The sequence below is a fragment of the Haliaeetus albicilla genome, chromosome 2 (genome assembly GCF_947461875.1).
Source record: "Haliaeetus albicilla chromosome 2, bHalAlb1.1, whole genome shotgun sequence".
Lineage (NCBI taxonomy): Eukaryota > Metazoa > Chordata > Aves > Accipitriformes > Accipitridae > Haliaeetus > Haliaeetus albicilla.
In genome coordinates, this window is record NC_091484.1 from 9,637,522 (window position 1) to 9,653,363 (window position 15,842).

At 37.7% G+C, this 15,842-nt stretch overlaps 1 protein-coding gene across 2 annotated transcripts in view; it reads right to left on the reverse strand.

Annotated features, from left to right (window-relative positions):
- Positions 1-15,842, reverse strand: part of PTPN1 (protein tyrosine phosphatase non-receptor type 1) — a 48,061-nt gene that overhangs the window by 4,609 nt on the left and 27,610 nt on the right. Inside the window, exons 2-8 of one of the 2 annotated variants that reach the window (XM_069805398.1) lie at positions 12,584-12,674; positions 10,703-10,803; positions 8,516-8,614; positions 5,587-5,724; positions 3,565-3,774; positions 2,687-2,848; positions 1,800-2,035 (exon numbers count right to left, since the gene is read on the reverse strand). In XM_069805398.1, coding sequence (XP_069661499.1) covers positions 1,800-2,035; positions 2,687-2,848; positions 3,565-3,774; positions 5,587-5,724; positions 8,516-8,614; positions 10,703-10,803; positions 12,584-12,674 — 1,037 coding nt within the window. The remainder of the gene's footprint in view (positions 1-1,799; positions 2,036-2,686; positions 2,849-3,564; positions 3,775-5,586; positions 5,725-8,515; positions 8,615-10,702; positions 10,804-12,583; positions 12,675-15,842) is intronic. The other variant, XM_069805405.1, reaches the window with a different exon arrangement.

Sequence of the window (15,842 nt, forward strand, 5' to 3'; positions counted from 1 at the left end):
CCCCTTCTAGATTGACTGTCGCAGACATGAGGACAAGAGCGATGATCACAAAGGAGGCCTGATCCTGCAGCAACAGTACTGGTACAGAACGAGGGAGCTCAGGATCCAAATCCTGGCCTTTCCTAGTATGCCTGAAATATCGCGTAACATAGGATTTGACTTTAGCAAGGTAAAAGGTAGCTGCCTGGTCCAAGCCAGCCTCTACAATCAATTAAGATGGGCAGTTCCAGAGGATAACCTAACTCCAACCTCAGACAAGGGACTATAATAAATGAAATGAATCTGAGTCTGAGCTCTTTAGAGCTGGACATGTCTTATGTTCATTTACACTAAACTGTGTACAGTATTTCCAGGAAATCATTTACTCACTGAGAAATTCAAATTTATATAGCTAATGAGAAGACACAAGACACCAGCTTCAAATCCATGCTTTTCATTAGGCGTGGAAAGCATTAGCTGCCATCTCACATCCCAGGCAAATATTCTGGTAACAGAACTATACTGTCACCGAGGGAAGAAAGAGGGAGGTGCTACCGTTGCAATATTTTCTTCTTTTGTAGCTAAGCCTCCATCTGTGTCTATTCCTATTTCCAAGATTTCCTTTCTTCTTAGTAAAGATGTTTCGAATTTGAGTATTTCACTTCCAGAATCTCCCCAATGAATTAAGAAAAATCCTGATCAAAACATTGTTTCATGTTGAGCAGGGAAACACTTCCGTTTTATCTCCTTGCCTCCAGCAGAATTTGGAGGGACACAACAGGTTCAGCTCATGGTGTCAGCCTCTCCGCTATGTGGAATTAAAAGGAGGTTTGTTCTGAAGAAAGACTATTGGAAACACATCTCACTAATCTCCAGTTCCCAGAGTCACACACTCCCCCACTGGTTCAGCTAAATAAAATACATCAAGCCTGCCAGCTGCATCTGTTGAAAAGGCTTTAATTCTGTGGAAAATACTAAAACTTGGTATTTTATTCCAATATTCCTATGGGAACCTGAAGATGTCTTGTTATGAGACCATCTAGTGGGGGAACACTAAACTTTCCCTTGATCATCCCTGGTGGGTGTAGGGGGTTTTATTTTTATTTTTTAAATTTTGATTTTTTTTTTGTTCTGTGTGGCATTCATTTGGTTGTTCTGAATAAAACTAGTTAACATGCAGAATGCCAGCAACACCAAGGCATTCGGATTTCAACCAGTTCCATGCCACTCCAATAAATCAGGAGTGACATCTAGTGGTTAAGCAGGCAGGAACCTTGGCTCCTCTGCTGTTCTACTGCTCGTGTACACAGCATTTCTGCACATTTATTAGTCCTTACAGTTTAGATTACAATGACAGGTAGAAAAGTTCTCTGTTCATGAGCCCCCTCTACTCCTTTCATCGCAAGTAGCATTGCTTACAATTAATTTCACATTTCTAAGTGCAGCCAAAGCTAGTCAGCCTAGTTTTCAGCTACATGGCTAGTACCGCCTCTAAGCAGTGAAAGAGCTCCACTGTAACTTAACATATACTGCATGTAAATCAAGACTAAACCACCTCATTACGCCGTCACTTTTTCTTTTACTCCAGCAGGATCCCGTAAGAGGCCCTAGCTTATCCACAAAGTTAAACAAACATGCATGTAAGACCTTTACTGAAAAGATTTTGCATTGGAACTACTATTAGACTAACTTGATCAAGGTCAGCTCAGGTCCTTCTGGATAAAATACCATTTATGAGCAAACGTCCTACCCTCTCAACGCTGTAAGCCAACTGGACAGTTTTCTTGAGACAGTTAAAAGTGTGAAACTAAATGAATTACCTGTCTGCAATCAGTGGCACAGATGAACGAGCTCTGCCATCTGGAACCATCTCTTCCGCAGTGCTGACCGAACATCTAATCTCTTCCTCTACTACTTGATGTTTAGGAAAGAATTCTGTGTGTTCATGCATCCTTCCATTGTGCATTTCTGAGGTTCGCTTTGGTGGTCTGGGAGGTGGTGGGGTATGTTCAGGTGGTGGGTCCAGGTCTTCATTGGAGAGCTCTTTCCACTGTTCCTTCAGGGAAGGAAAAGCCCTATTAAGCTTTTTTCTATTTCTTTTACGTAAGCTACTATAACTTTTAACATGGCAGGGTCTTTATACTCTACCTTTTCATTTATTCTTAGAGTGGCTGTTCATTTGCGTTGAAAAAAAAGGAAAGAAAAAACAGACACAAGAACTCCAAACCTAAGCTACATCCGGTACACAGAAGACAACAGCTATAAATGCAAGAGATTTTAATCTAATTCTGGAAAACATAAATAGCACAAAATAGAATCTGTGTTGCTAGAGTTCTGCTTACCATAAAACAAACTTACAGGATTTAATCATAATACTTAAACTTCTGGCATATTAGAAAATTTTTATTATCTGAAATGAAAGACAAGGGCGATGCAGCCAGTCTACACCCCAATTACAGTGTTGAAAAGTACACAAGGCCACCTGTTATACTACAGGTACTTTTTTGAAGGTTCTTATATACAACACTTTAGGTCGTGACAGATCATAAAGCATTGTATTTAAGAACCCCATAATATAAAAATTTATTGAAGACAAAGCAAGCATGAAATGTAAAGTTTCTTTCTATTCTGTTCATCCCACATATTTGCTACAGTTAAAACAGAGTTGCAGCTCACTACCTTAGGCTGTGCAGTCAATAGTACTCACTTGCACTGAAGCATCTCCCATAATGAATTTTGCCCCTTCAATAACAGCTAAGTAGGAGAAACGGAGCTGATCGGCTGTCTGTATAAGTCCCATTCTGTACTTCCTCATTTCGAGGAGAACCTGTCTAACGTCCACAGAAGAAGGATCTTTCCGTTTGTCCATCTGAAGATAAAAAATTAAAACATGCTTTATGCTCTGATGAGATTCACTACAATGACTCATTTTGTAGTAGGGCCTTCAGACTACCCTCCATATTACAGAATTAATAAACTAATAAAAAACTGGTATTGGCAGCTATTTATTGGGTCTCTAAAAAGACAGAGAGGGCAAAACACACTGGGCCTCCAAAATGTTGTCCATTTTCCCCTTTTTGTCTTTTTTGTTTTGAAAATACAATTTGTGGGGGACAGAACATTTTAACTTAGGCCTGACTTCTTTGTATTAGCTGCTCTCACAGTGACAGAATAAAGCCAAGGGAACTCCAGTTTTATCTTAAAGTCAGGACAATTTCCTCCTGCCTACAGGCAAAGTTGTCTCTCTAAAAGGAAACACATTACATTTATTTTGCATTGTTTCAGGATAGTTCACACTACTACTTAGCAGACATCTAGTGGGTTTTTTTCTTTTTTCTTAACCATGAGGGCGAAGCCTATCTTTGCAAATCTCTCTAAAGACTTTTCTCCAGACTCAAAATGGCCAGTTAAGAACGAGATCTGCCTTGGAATACACTCCCAAACCAGAATATGAGTAAGATAATGGGAAACAGTGTGCAACAATACTTCACAGAACATACCACAGCTCTTAGTAAGCCTACAGCAAATCATTCCTCAAAATAACTCTACGGAAATAGCGTATCACCTAGAATAAGTAGTTCTTACCAGTAGAAGACATGTATCAACCAAACAAAAAGTTCCTGATCTCCCAATTCCTGCGCTGCAGTGCACCACAACGGGTCCATGCTCAGGGTTAAGTGAGCCAGACTCTCTCACTTTGAACAGGAAATTGAGGAATGAAGCAGGTGACTCTGGGACGCCAAAGTCAGGCCACGTAGTATAATGAAAGTGCAGAATCTCTCTAGTTTCCTGTGTCTGTAAAAACAGTATTTAGGAAGTCTTTTAGCTTGGATACACGACTCAGAAGTATTCAAAGCACAGCTGCCTACAACAATGTTCCCATCAGCAAACACAATTCTGCGTTCATTTTCCTAGCAAATAGTCACTTAAATATTTAGACATACAGCTTTAGACATTAGACATTTTTACCTTTAGGTCAATTTCAAATCTGTGCCTTGGGTAAAATTTCAGCTACTTCATTTGAAAATAACTCTGATTTATATGGAATGGAGGCATGTGCCTGTTCAGCTTTGTATGCTACTCAGACTACACTGCTTCCACTACATCTTTAGAACAGCTGACTTAAATTCAAATGACAAAGTTCCATCAGTCCGAGGGAGTTTTTACAGCTGCATAGCTAACAAACTAACTACAAAGAATTACTTCTTGTGTTTTCTCTTGTTGTGAAGGTCTCCCATTTTGAGCAAAGGGAACTGGATAAGTAAATTTACTTATTTATAACATGGTTTAGTTTTTTCAGTACAGTTCAAATGCTTGTATCGCCACGAGATAGCTGGCACTACTGCCTTCCAATTTCTAATGACAGAATATCATTTGAAGATCTCTCAAAATGAAGTACCTCAAGTTATAGAAGCCCTTTACACTTTCTCCATACAAATCCCTTACACTATCACAGTTGTTCCTTTACACATTTGCTCCCAACCTGAATACTTTCTTCAAAACTACTAAACCGCTGGTAGTCACATCCTCCTAGAATACTGAGCTACAACCATCAAACATGTCTATGGCAGATGTCATAGTGAATACACACCACAAACTACATCAACTGAATTCTTACTCAGGTAGAATTTAGACAAACTCATATCTGCTGTCTCACATTTCCTGGCAGGATGAAGCATGCAAGATGCTAATAGATGAGCAAAGGAAAAACTGTGTCTTCTAGTAGTGAGCAGTACCAGGACAGAACAGAACTCAGGCTAGCATGTTGCAACATACACACCTAGCTCAGCACCAGGACCTTATCTTCAGTGATCTGTATTCAGCGAAAGTTAATGGTATTCTTCCTTAGCCAGTCTCCCCAAGGAGCTTTAGATTAGCCCTCACTGCTCTAATACAGGGCAATGTTGAAGAGGAGAAGAAGGGTGGGAAAGAGCATGTATATTTTTATTTTGGTATTGTGCAAAAGGAAAAATAAAAAGAAAAAAAAACCAAAAAAAAGAGAAAAAAGAAACAAGGAAAAAAGAAAAAAGGAAAAAAAAACAAGAAAAAGAAAAAAGAAAAAGAAAAGAAGAAAAAGAAGAGTTATTTCTCTTACAGCTAGTGGCCTGATCCTTGTATCGAGCTCCATACAGCTCATTGCAGGACCAGGGCTACAACAGTTCCTGCTTTCTGATGAAGGCCATCAATGCAAAACCTGAAGATTTAAACCAAAACCTAAAAATAAACCTTAGAACAAGACACAGGCAAACAGGTAGCTTAAGTGACAGGAAAAGCAATTATTTCAGCCTTAACACAAAAGCACTAGACCATCTGTTAAGTGATTTTATAAAGGGTTCTCTGAAAGGTAGTGACAAACTAACCTTCTCACTCAGTGTACAGCTGAGACATGAAAACAATTGTAGTTTCCCTAGAGAGGTTTCATAAATATTTAAGAGTTTCATTTCCACAACACACTAGAGGCTGAAGAACAATCTCATGCAGAATCACCAATTCCAGAACAAAGTCTACTATTAATTTGTGACCATCTTTTTCAAGACCTTGTTGATGAGGAGGTGAATCACCTCAGAGAGACTGAAGAATCTGATTGGTACTAGTTGCTGTACTTACTGTAACGTTTTCCAATTCTAGCTGTCGTACTGTGTAATATGATTTTATATCTTCAGATATCAACGTTAGTTTCAAGTTTGTATCTTCAAAAAACATTTCTTTCTCCTCCTTCCGTGGCCAGTACTGTGCACACTTTATCTAAAAACAAATAGGAGACATTTATGCCATTTATGTTTGTGTAAAAGGCAAGGAATAAACATTCTTAAATACAACATTTTCTTATGATCTTCATCTGCTTTTATTATAAGGAGGAGCAATACTAGTGTGAAGAGTATCAGTCTTCCTTCATGTTGCAGAACCACATCTTCAGTGAATCTTTTGTATAAGTCAAATTATTTTGACCCTGACTGAACTTATGCAAATACCTAAGGATTGAGGATAACTTCATTTAGGTAGACCTCTCTTTCTTCTACATGTAAGATGAAAGACTGTGAAGCTATAGAATCTCATCGAATTCACCAAAGCCATTATTTACCTTAGCTTGTGTCAGACCAAAAATAATGAACAAACAAACAAACAAACTCTAATAACTTTCTAAGTATAAAAGCTCTTGCAACACTCTGCCAAAATCTGACTTTTAGTCTACTCTGCATTTTATTATCCTCATGTCAAATATTTAAATTTCAAAAGAAGAGATAGATGTTAACATGAGCAGAACATTCTGTGAAAAAGTATTATGAATTCCACAAATAAGCTACATACAGAGAATGACAACATTGCTAATTTGCAAGTGTAACATCAGATGAGATTTTGGGTTACTCCATTCACTCACCACAAAAATGAAAAGAGCAGCAAGATAATTTTGATTTTACATGGCACAGTTTAAAAGTAGAGCCAAACAAAAAAAACCCCTGCATTCAGCAAACATTCTCATTACCTACTTCTGACTGAATTTCAATTTTCTCAAGAAAGTTTCCCAGAGAGCTCAGTTTTACAAAGACTGCTACATGCTAGAACCTTAAATGAGTCAACCAAATAGAAAAGCAGCGCATTTTGCAGTGTGCATGAAGAAACTGAAACTAAAGAAACTTGTCAGCAACATGAATAGGAAAGTCTGCAACCACGTTTCTGACTGTTGAATCTAAGGATATTGTGACTGGGAGAACTGGCCTGCTACTTCTGGCACTAAGCACTGCTCCTCTAAAATGGGATTATGACCACCATATGCCCATACCTAAGCATGCAATAAGAATGGATTGTTGGACACGGCTAATGCCTCTTTTATTAAAGACCAAATAATATAGCTTTAAAGTTGAAAAACAATGAAAAAAGAACAGCATTCTCAAGACTAAGATGATTTCTGACAGCATTTTAATAAATAAGAAAACCCTTCAGTACTTTATTCATAGGTAGACTAACACTAGTTTTGCCCAGACCAATTCTAGTTTTTATTCAAAATACATCCTCTAGTTTATAAGGGTGTAAAATGCAGTTATAATTCTCTGCACTTTTAAAAAAAATTATTATTAAAGAGACAGCAACTGGCTTTGGGTCTAATTTCTCCACCAAATGTGTCTGCAAACAATATTTTGTTGTGTTCCACTGTAGCTCCCCCATTGCTGCTTGCTGAGAAGTGTAAGCAGCCTGCCCTAAAGGATCACAATAATTCATTTCGTTCGAAACTATTGGCAGTGCAGAGAATGAGCGGGAATGGTTGGAAGGGAAGAAACTATTGAAAAATATGGTTACTGCATCTCTTTTAAAGATTAAATTTCACTTGCACTGCAAAAAAAGCAAAACACTCAAAAATCAAGACTGCAGTTTATTAAAACACAACTCATTGCACAAGAACTTTCCTGATTATTGGGAATTCTTTCCCGATTATGCAACACCATGTACCACCCAGTTATCACTGGTGGATACCCAACATACCCGCTACCCATCCTCCAAAGTGTCTTTATACTGACTGCACTGTAACATTCAACTTTAGACTGTGCATTTCTATCAGTCTTTAAAATCGCTTTTGTCTCAAATTTGCACAGCTGCCAAGTCCACTTTAAGGATGGCAGCTGTGGAATTAGATAGAGGCAGAACTCTGACCCATGGATATAAACCATGCCTGATGGTTCCTGTCTTCTCCACCATCAGAAAGGCTGAAGCATTTCCTCTCAAGACAGCAGCTACTCCATGTGCCAGAGGAACCAAAACTTTTTATCAATCCAAAGATAAATTACTTAAAATAACCCCAATTGTTTGTTCTTCTATTGTTTCCCTTCATCTTCTGCCTGTCTTGTCTAATGTAAACCTCCTAAAAGGTCTGGACAGAACTTAGCTCACCACACTTGTCCTAGGAAGTAAAGTGCTGGTTTAACAGCTCGTTCCACATCACCCAGAACATCATTGCTTAAGACAGATGCCAGGTGAAGTACTTTCAATGTACCTCCATTCTTGTCAGACCTCTAATGAATTTTGTAAAACAATGATACTGGTGGAGAAACAATGGGCCTTGGTGGTACATTTAATAATCAGAGCTCTTATTGTGTGAAGGAAACCTGGAGTCAAAGTGCCTAACTACTTCAAACCCACTTCATAATGCTTGTGAATGAACGCTTGGTGTAAATGACCTTTGAGAGGTGCAATCTGTGTACACTGAAAAGAACTATATTCAGATACCTAGGTTAGCAGTAGAGACCAAATATTCATTTGTGTGGAGCCATATTGTGTTCATGCCTTATTTCAGCCAAATTCAGAAGAAATTAGGACCTACAATTACAAACTGAATAATATTCTGACTGTACTAAGATCAGTTCACCAGGTGTTCAATTCTAGGTATAATTTCTTAGATGAAATTACTTATGGTCATCTCCTCCCCTCCCCATTCTTTGGGTTGTTTTTTTTGTTTTGGGGTTTTGGTTTTTTTTGTGGTTTTTTTTAAAGAAAAGCCATAAACATGCAATGAACACATAGCTAGAACTGGGCAAGTACTTACGGATCCCTTTTCCATCACTCTGTTCAACATGACAACACCACGGCTTTTCTGTTCCCAAACCATCTCCCAAAAGTGACCACAAGTATTTGGCAAAGGTCCCTGCAGAGACAGAATCCCCAGAAATAAGCATTATTTTCTGTTAATGTCAGTGCAATGTTCCCCAGTAAAAGTTACTGCACTAGGCAATAAATTTAGACAAGTAACAAGCAACTTCTCATTTAAAACTGTAAAAAAATGCAGTGATACAGCTTAAGTTCCATTTTCCCACTATGAATTTACCCATGAAAGCACGGTTAATCTTTTCCCCACACACATAACAGGAAGAGAGAAGTAGTCTCATTTGCAAGAAGAGAACTGGGAGTGAAAAACGCTGAGAGAATTTTCTTAGGAAAGGTATACAAAAGTAATGGGGAAATAAAACCTCACTGACTAACTAAAAGCAGAATTAACATCTGTGTTAAACTATTCTGCAATACATCATTGTTATTCGTAATATTTGAAAATTTTTAGACTGAATGGACAAACATTCAAAAGACTGAAACAATGCCAGATCAGTAACAAATTATATGAGTTTCCAGAATCTTCGTGGATCTGCTTTGGGACTGAACAAAATAACTCCTTTTAAAGGCTACTGTCTATTCACAAAGTAGATTTCCTCACAACTTTCTGTTTGTGCTATGTTCCTTTGCTTTTTTCTACTCCAAAACCATTGCTCTGAATTTTGGGCAACACAAACCAGCATCATTGTGCCTCTCATATTTGCTATCCATCACTTTGCTCAAACAGAACAGCAGGCCAGGGTCCTCAGAAAGAATGACTGGATTTAATAAAGCCACTTGAATCCATTAAATTCTGGATCAGAAAAGATAACTAGTACCAGTTAGCTGCACATTTGACTATTCTACATACCAGTACAACCCTATGATCAACTTCCCCTGTCCTGAATAAGTGGAGTAAGAGCTGTGGGCACACAGTCATTTTCATATTAAACACTGTACTGTACACTTCTTCCTTCAAAGATTTATCTTTATTCACTAGAAACAGGAAGGAAGAGCTGCAGCTTGAAAATATTAATCCCAGTCTACCTTTATCTAAAGTGTGGGAGGAAGGGCTAAAGAAAAAGTCAAGATTAGAGACCAGGACTGTCTCCAGGGAACTGAACATTTAGGACAAACAAGAATTCTGGCACAGCTGCTAGCTCTTAGAATAAGACAACAGGGTATCCGGATATTTTTAAATTTGTTATATAGATAGGTGTGGAATTCACAGATTCAGTGAAAAACAGCCACTTCCCTCCCGCCCCCCGAATTCCCATCACTAAAAAATGTATTCATAGCTTTCCTCTCTCACATTAAAGGTAGAAGCATCAGCATTGCCCAACTTAGACCTTTTGGAAGGTCTTAAACATCCTTGGATGTTTAAGGTTGGAAGGTCTATGTGCAACAGTATTGTTCCTAGTCGACTGCCCCAAACACTTAGTAATGTTTAACCACTAAGTATAAAAGTTTTCCAATATACAATAACCGTGTTATTAGGAGGTACGTTATTTGTAAATACTACAATAACATCACTTTCAGAAGGATGTTTAAGAAGAAATACGTGGTAGAACATACTGCTTATTTGAAACAGAACATCAGGTGCAAGAAATTCCCTAATATATTTTAGTTAACTTCTGCCCCACTCAACACATAAACGCCCATTATATTTAAAGTATGTTATTTCAAATAGGTTTTGAACATCTTTAAGTACATACATACAGTTCTGTAAATGTGAAGCCCTCCCATTAAGCGAGGTTCACCTCCATTCAGAGAATTTATCAAGCAACTTAAGACTAGTGGTCTGAAGCCTTTGTGCTGACCTTCCATGTAGAAGCGTGATTCATTTCAACCACATCTAAATGTTGCTCGTCATATGCCAACAAGCAGATTTCTAGAAGTATGTTAGCTTCTAGCCTAGGTGGGTCTAAAGTCAAATATGCAAAGCGGCCAAAATACTCTACAAAAAGTCAGTCAGTGCTGACAGGAAGCAGGAAGAAATATGTAGCATTTCTGTAAAACTGTTCTATGTATGTGCTTATATATACACACAGATGTTGTATATACACTTAATTAGTTTTACAATAAAGAAAACCCATGAAAAACAACTGCAATCACCATATGATTTTTATTATCCACTGCCAGCAATTACCTGGGTAAGGATGTAGCTCCTTTGGGCCTCTTCCATTTTTATCAAACTAGCATTGATATAGTCATTGTCACCTTGGTTTAGCTTAATTCGACTGTGATCAACTGCAGCATAATTAGAAAACACTGGTTAATGTATATGCAACACAGCACGATCCATGCACAACCTCATCAGATGTTAGGATCAAAAAAGCTGAGTTGTCCTGAAGAATGAAAAGAGCTTAATCGCAGGTAGTACAGAAGTGCTTGCCGGTGCTTGTAACTCTGGAAATACAATATAGGTACTGCATGAACAGCACTACAGCAGAGCAGTGAACATAAGTTGCACTCCATCTTCCAAAGATACATTGCAAGAATGGAAGTATTTGCATCTCAAGTAATCACAACAGTAATTTGCAAACCAGATCACACTGACCTATTTGTACAGTCATCGAGTTACTGTTTTTAAATAAATCTAATTACACAACTGCTTATCTTTTGCAGCTTAAACACTCAAACCCAGCCTGTTCAAGGTTGTTAAAGGTTTGCCTAAACATGAGAACAGAGGCTTCTTATTATTCTTATAGACATTTAGCTACTTTTCCCAACCCAACCACACCCTAATGTACAGAAAGAATGATCAAAATTCAAGAATTACAGCAAACATAATTTCATTGCTCTTTTGTTAGTCTCAGCTAGCTCCACGTAGGATTAAAAAAACCAAACCACCAACAAAAAAACACATAGAAGAGTTCCTACATTTTGCAAGAAAGCCAAACAGACTGGAAGCAGTATTATCTACAGGCAAAAAGGGACCATTTGTTACTCGCAGCCCCAAATATTAGAACTTCTTAGTAAAGCAACCTATGTGCAACAGTATTGTTCCTAGTCGACTGCCCCAAAGAGTTCAGTAACATTTAACCGCTAAGTATAAAATTTTTCCTATATACAATAATAACCTTGTCTTTGAACAGAAGATAGACATTTGCCCAGTGACAGAGCCTATAGAAAATGTGCATTTAAAACAGGCAGCAGCACTGCACCCTTGAAGGGGCAAAGTAGTCCCAGAATAGGCATTGTCATTTAGTGCAGAGAAGGCAGTTTAGCAAACCAGCTGTGAACTTTCTTTAGTGTCTGATACGTCAAGTATTATTTGCCAGCCATTTAAATACAGTCCTGTACTTCTCTGCACTCTGTGTGTTTTCGTTGTTGCAGTCTCTTTTGCACCCCAAAAGTACAGCATGCCAGGCATAGGCAAGTCTGAATGTTACTGTCTTTGTACATGGGATCGTGGAAGGAAAGACAGGCTGCAACACTGAACTGAGCTGTGCCTTGTACAGAGGACACATGCTCAAAGATGCACTTCCCACCAGAACTCACCAGAATACGTAATAATAATCATTTCAGAAACACAGGTCTCATGCTAGTATTACCACCTTTGCAAACTTCTCCTTCTCTCTGTTCCAATTAGCTTAGGACTTATTTCTAGTAGTCATATGTTTTATGCAAGACTCTTCCCCCATCTCCCAGTAGGGGCACAGTTACGCTAGTTGACTGGAAGGATGGTCTAGTAAGTATACTGCAATAGAAAGGATACTTGCAATTTTATTAATGCTATTTCGGTCACCATTCTTCTGTAGCATAAGAATTCAAAGGTAAAGCAATTTCCTTTCTTCAGATTTCTCCCACAAATACAGAACCTACTGTATGCTGCTCTAGTATAATCCTATGGATGTAATGGCATCCCGTGACATCTGTCATAGCTACCTATATTAACAAAAAGGATTGTCTTGGATACATATCCATCTAACAGAAATCTTGTTCTTACAAAGAACATTTAGCTGCTAGAAGAAGTCATTAGAGGTCAACAGTCTGTTACAAACAATGGAAAAGAAAGTGTACTTACAGGGGCTGACATCTCTGTACCTATTTCTATTTTTGTTTCGGGGATGTTTGGCCACTTTACATGGAAAATCACTGGCTTCATGCCTGATGTCCTGAAACAAACAAACAAACAAAAAAATCTTAGATATGAATCCATCTAATATCATCACACCATTAGCTATTTTAAGACAAACACCCATTTGACTTCACATGTGGGAGTTCTGGATAGAAAGCACTTTGGGCTCCAACTTAAGAACTGAGTTTCAATTTATCAGAACACAACACTAACATTATATGTGTGTTAAAATCTTACTAGCTTGCACAATAAAGTAGCAGAACATTTACCAGACATGATGCCTTTACGCTCCTGATAGAGCAGGGTCTCTGCCCCAAAACACTTTCATATAAACTGCTTTAAGCAATTGTTTCCACGATCAGTAAAACTATCAATTGTACTTCTGACTCAGCAGCAATTAGAAAACGTTAATTGTGGTAGAAAAAAAATTGTCTATCCCTTGGCATCACACACACAGAGTGGCAACTTATCTAAGATCACTTACATCTTTATCTTCAGTTATCAGCAAGATGTCACAACGCTGCAAATGGCAAAAGTTATTTGTATCCAATTCATATGCTCAACTAAAACAGATATATCATCTCAAGCATATAATTAGGGTTTCTTTCAGATCCATATAATAGCTCAGCTATCTGAGACAATTTCAAAAGTCATAATAAAAAGAATTCTGCTGTCCTTGGATATTAGTCCAAATTTGTAGAAACAGAACTTCGCACTGTAAATAAATACTGCATAAATATGCAATTCTTAAAAATTATAGTACTAGGAACTTCAGGATTAAGCTGTTAGATTTAACTGAAATTAATGAAAACTGAAGGAATGGATTTACTGTAGAACTGATATTTCAATAGCATAATTAAATTTAACAAATCCTAAGACAAACATTGTGCATGTACATGAAACCAACAAATGAACCTAGCCCAGAGGCCACTAAAAAAATCATCATGAAAAATAAATTACTGATGTAAATTAATCTCCTTTCATTGGATGAAATTAATTTTGTTAAATATAGTCAACCAAATGAAGCGGAATTTAATATTAATTATCTATCCAGATACAGATATATTTGAGCATGCTGTTGATCCACATACAGTGTGACGAGAGAACAGGTTTCTGCGCACATAAAGTTCATGCATTTGGAGGGCTGCTTGTGATATACAGATCACTTGCACAGAAAGGCTGGGCACTCCTCTATTAATATTTTCAACTTAGCTCAGGCTCTGATTCAAATTGTGGTAGCTTTCCAACATCAGAACAGGAGGATTTTATACCAGCAAATCTAATCCCTAAAACGCAGGCCAAACTGAACTGTTTTTCGGTTCCTCCTAGTTTTGCATAAAGAATCATGTACAATGCTGAAAGATCTTTTTTTCTTTTTCTTTTTTTTTTTAGTGGGCTTTTTCTACCCTATTATTCAGATATGTATCAATTTACACTGAATGCTACATGTCAAGGGAAGATTTCTAGTTTATGTATACCTGCTCAAAATTAGTACAGTATTCTGAAATGGCTCCTCACTGAAATAAGCCCTGACATCAGCTGCTATCTTTTTATAACTTAACACATGGCTGCCAGTATTTCTGCTTATGAAGAATGCAGTCTGGAGAATATGATCTTGACGGCCACAGACTAATAACTCAAACATGAGGCAGCTAAAATGGGTGTTTTCATAAATTCGTCTCTGACACTAGGTTGGTGACTTTGTATTTTGCAGAGGTTTATTTTTCTTCTGTACTGACTGTACAGTATTAACAAGACAAAAACAGGGAATCAGGAAAAATGGTTTTCTAGATCTCTAACCACATTTCCCACAAAGCCTACATATGTTATTTTTTTTAAGTGTTAAAAAACAAAACAAAACAAAAACACGACACAAGCACCCCACCATTTAGGATTTATATTTTAAAAAACCCAGCAAAATGCAAACCAAACCAAAAGACCCTTAGGCATTCTTGCTGTAAATATTGGGTTAAATTACCAGCAGCACCAATCTACACTGTTTCCTTTCATAGCATTAACAAATTTAAAAGAACTTTTCCTTCTTTTAAAAAAGGAAATGGATGAAATGCTTCATTACAGAAATGGAATGATACAAAGACATTCTAATATAAAAATATTATACTTAAACACACATGTGTATGTGCACATGCACACTACTCCCAGCCTTGGAGAGTTTCACAGATTCAAATACCTTCATCACATATTTAAGGATCTGAAATTGGTACTTTACTGTTCAGGGAATAGAGCTGGCTATTACCTCGCTACCAAATACTAGATCTTTTTAAAGATGCTATGATGCCTAAAGGTATTGAAATAAGGGAGTTCTAGCAGATGCATAACTCGCCATAGGCATAGAGAAAATGAAAAAAAGAAGTTACCCAGGTACCTTCCAGAAACACAGAAAATTTAAAAAGCATAATATATTTCTGAAGCACGTTTCAACAAACAGAAAAACGTTTCAACAAACAGAAAAAAAATGGGGTGGGGTGGTAATAAAATGAGGGATATAGATATGGCAACAGGCAAGATGCTGCCTTGTATGAAAATCCAACTAGCATATAGCACTTCATTTCTGAATGTAATGAACACCAATAAAATAGAAAACCCTGAAGGGCATGCATGCCTGGACCTCAGTGGTCAAATCCATGCCTGAAAAGATGGGGCATATTCTTCTCAGCAATATGGGATAAAAGTGGTTTGGGGTTTTGGTTGGGTGGGGTTTTCTTGTTTGGGGTTTGGCTTTTTTGGGGGGCGGTACAGCCGTTGCTAGAACGTCTAAAGTGACAAGAAATCTAAGATCGCTTCCAGGATATGAAGCTGACTTTAGCGGAAATCAGATGGCCTTCAACAGAGAAAATTATTGGAGAGAAACAATCTAGTGACAAGTTACATAAAATGGCCATGTTATAGGCCTTCTCATACATTCCTCAAAAACTTCTGTTATTGGTTACTGCAGGAGTCACATAACTACTGATGCTCACTGGTGTTAGGGCTGTTTCAGAATATGTCAATAATAGAATCATAGAATCATTTAGGTTGGAAAAGACCTTTAAGATCATCGAGTCCAACCATCATTCATGCCCACTAAACCATGTTCTGGAGTACCCCATCTACGCGCTTTTTTAGTATCTCCAGGGATGGTGACTCAACCACTTTCCTGGGCAGCCTATTCCAATGTCTGACAACCCTCTCAGTAAAAAAAATT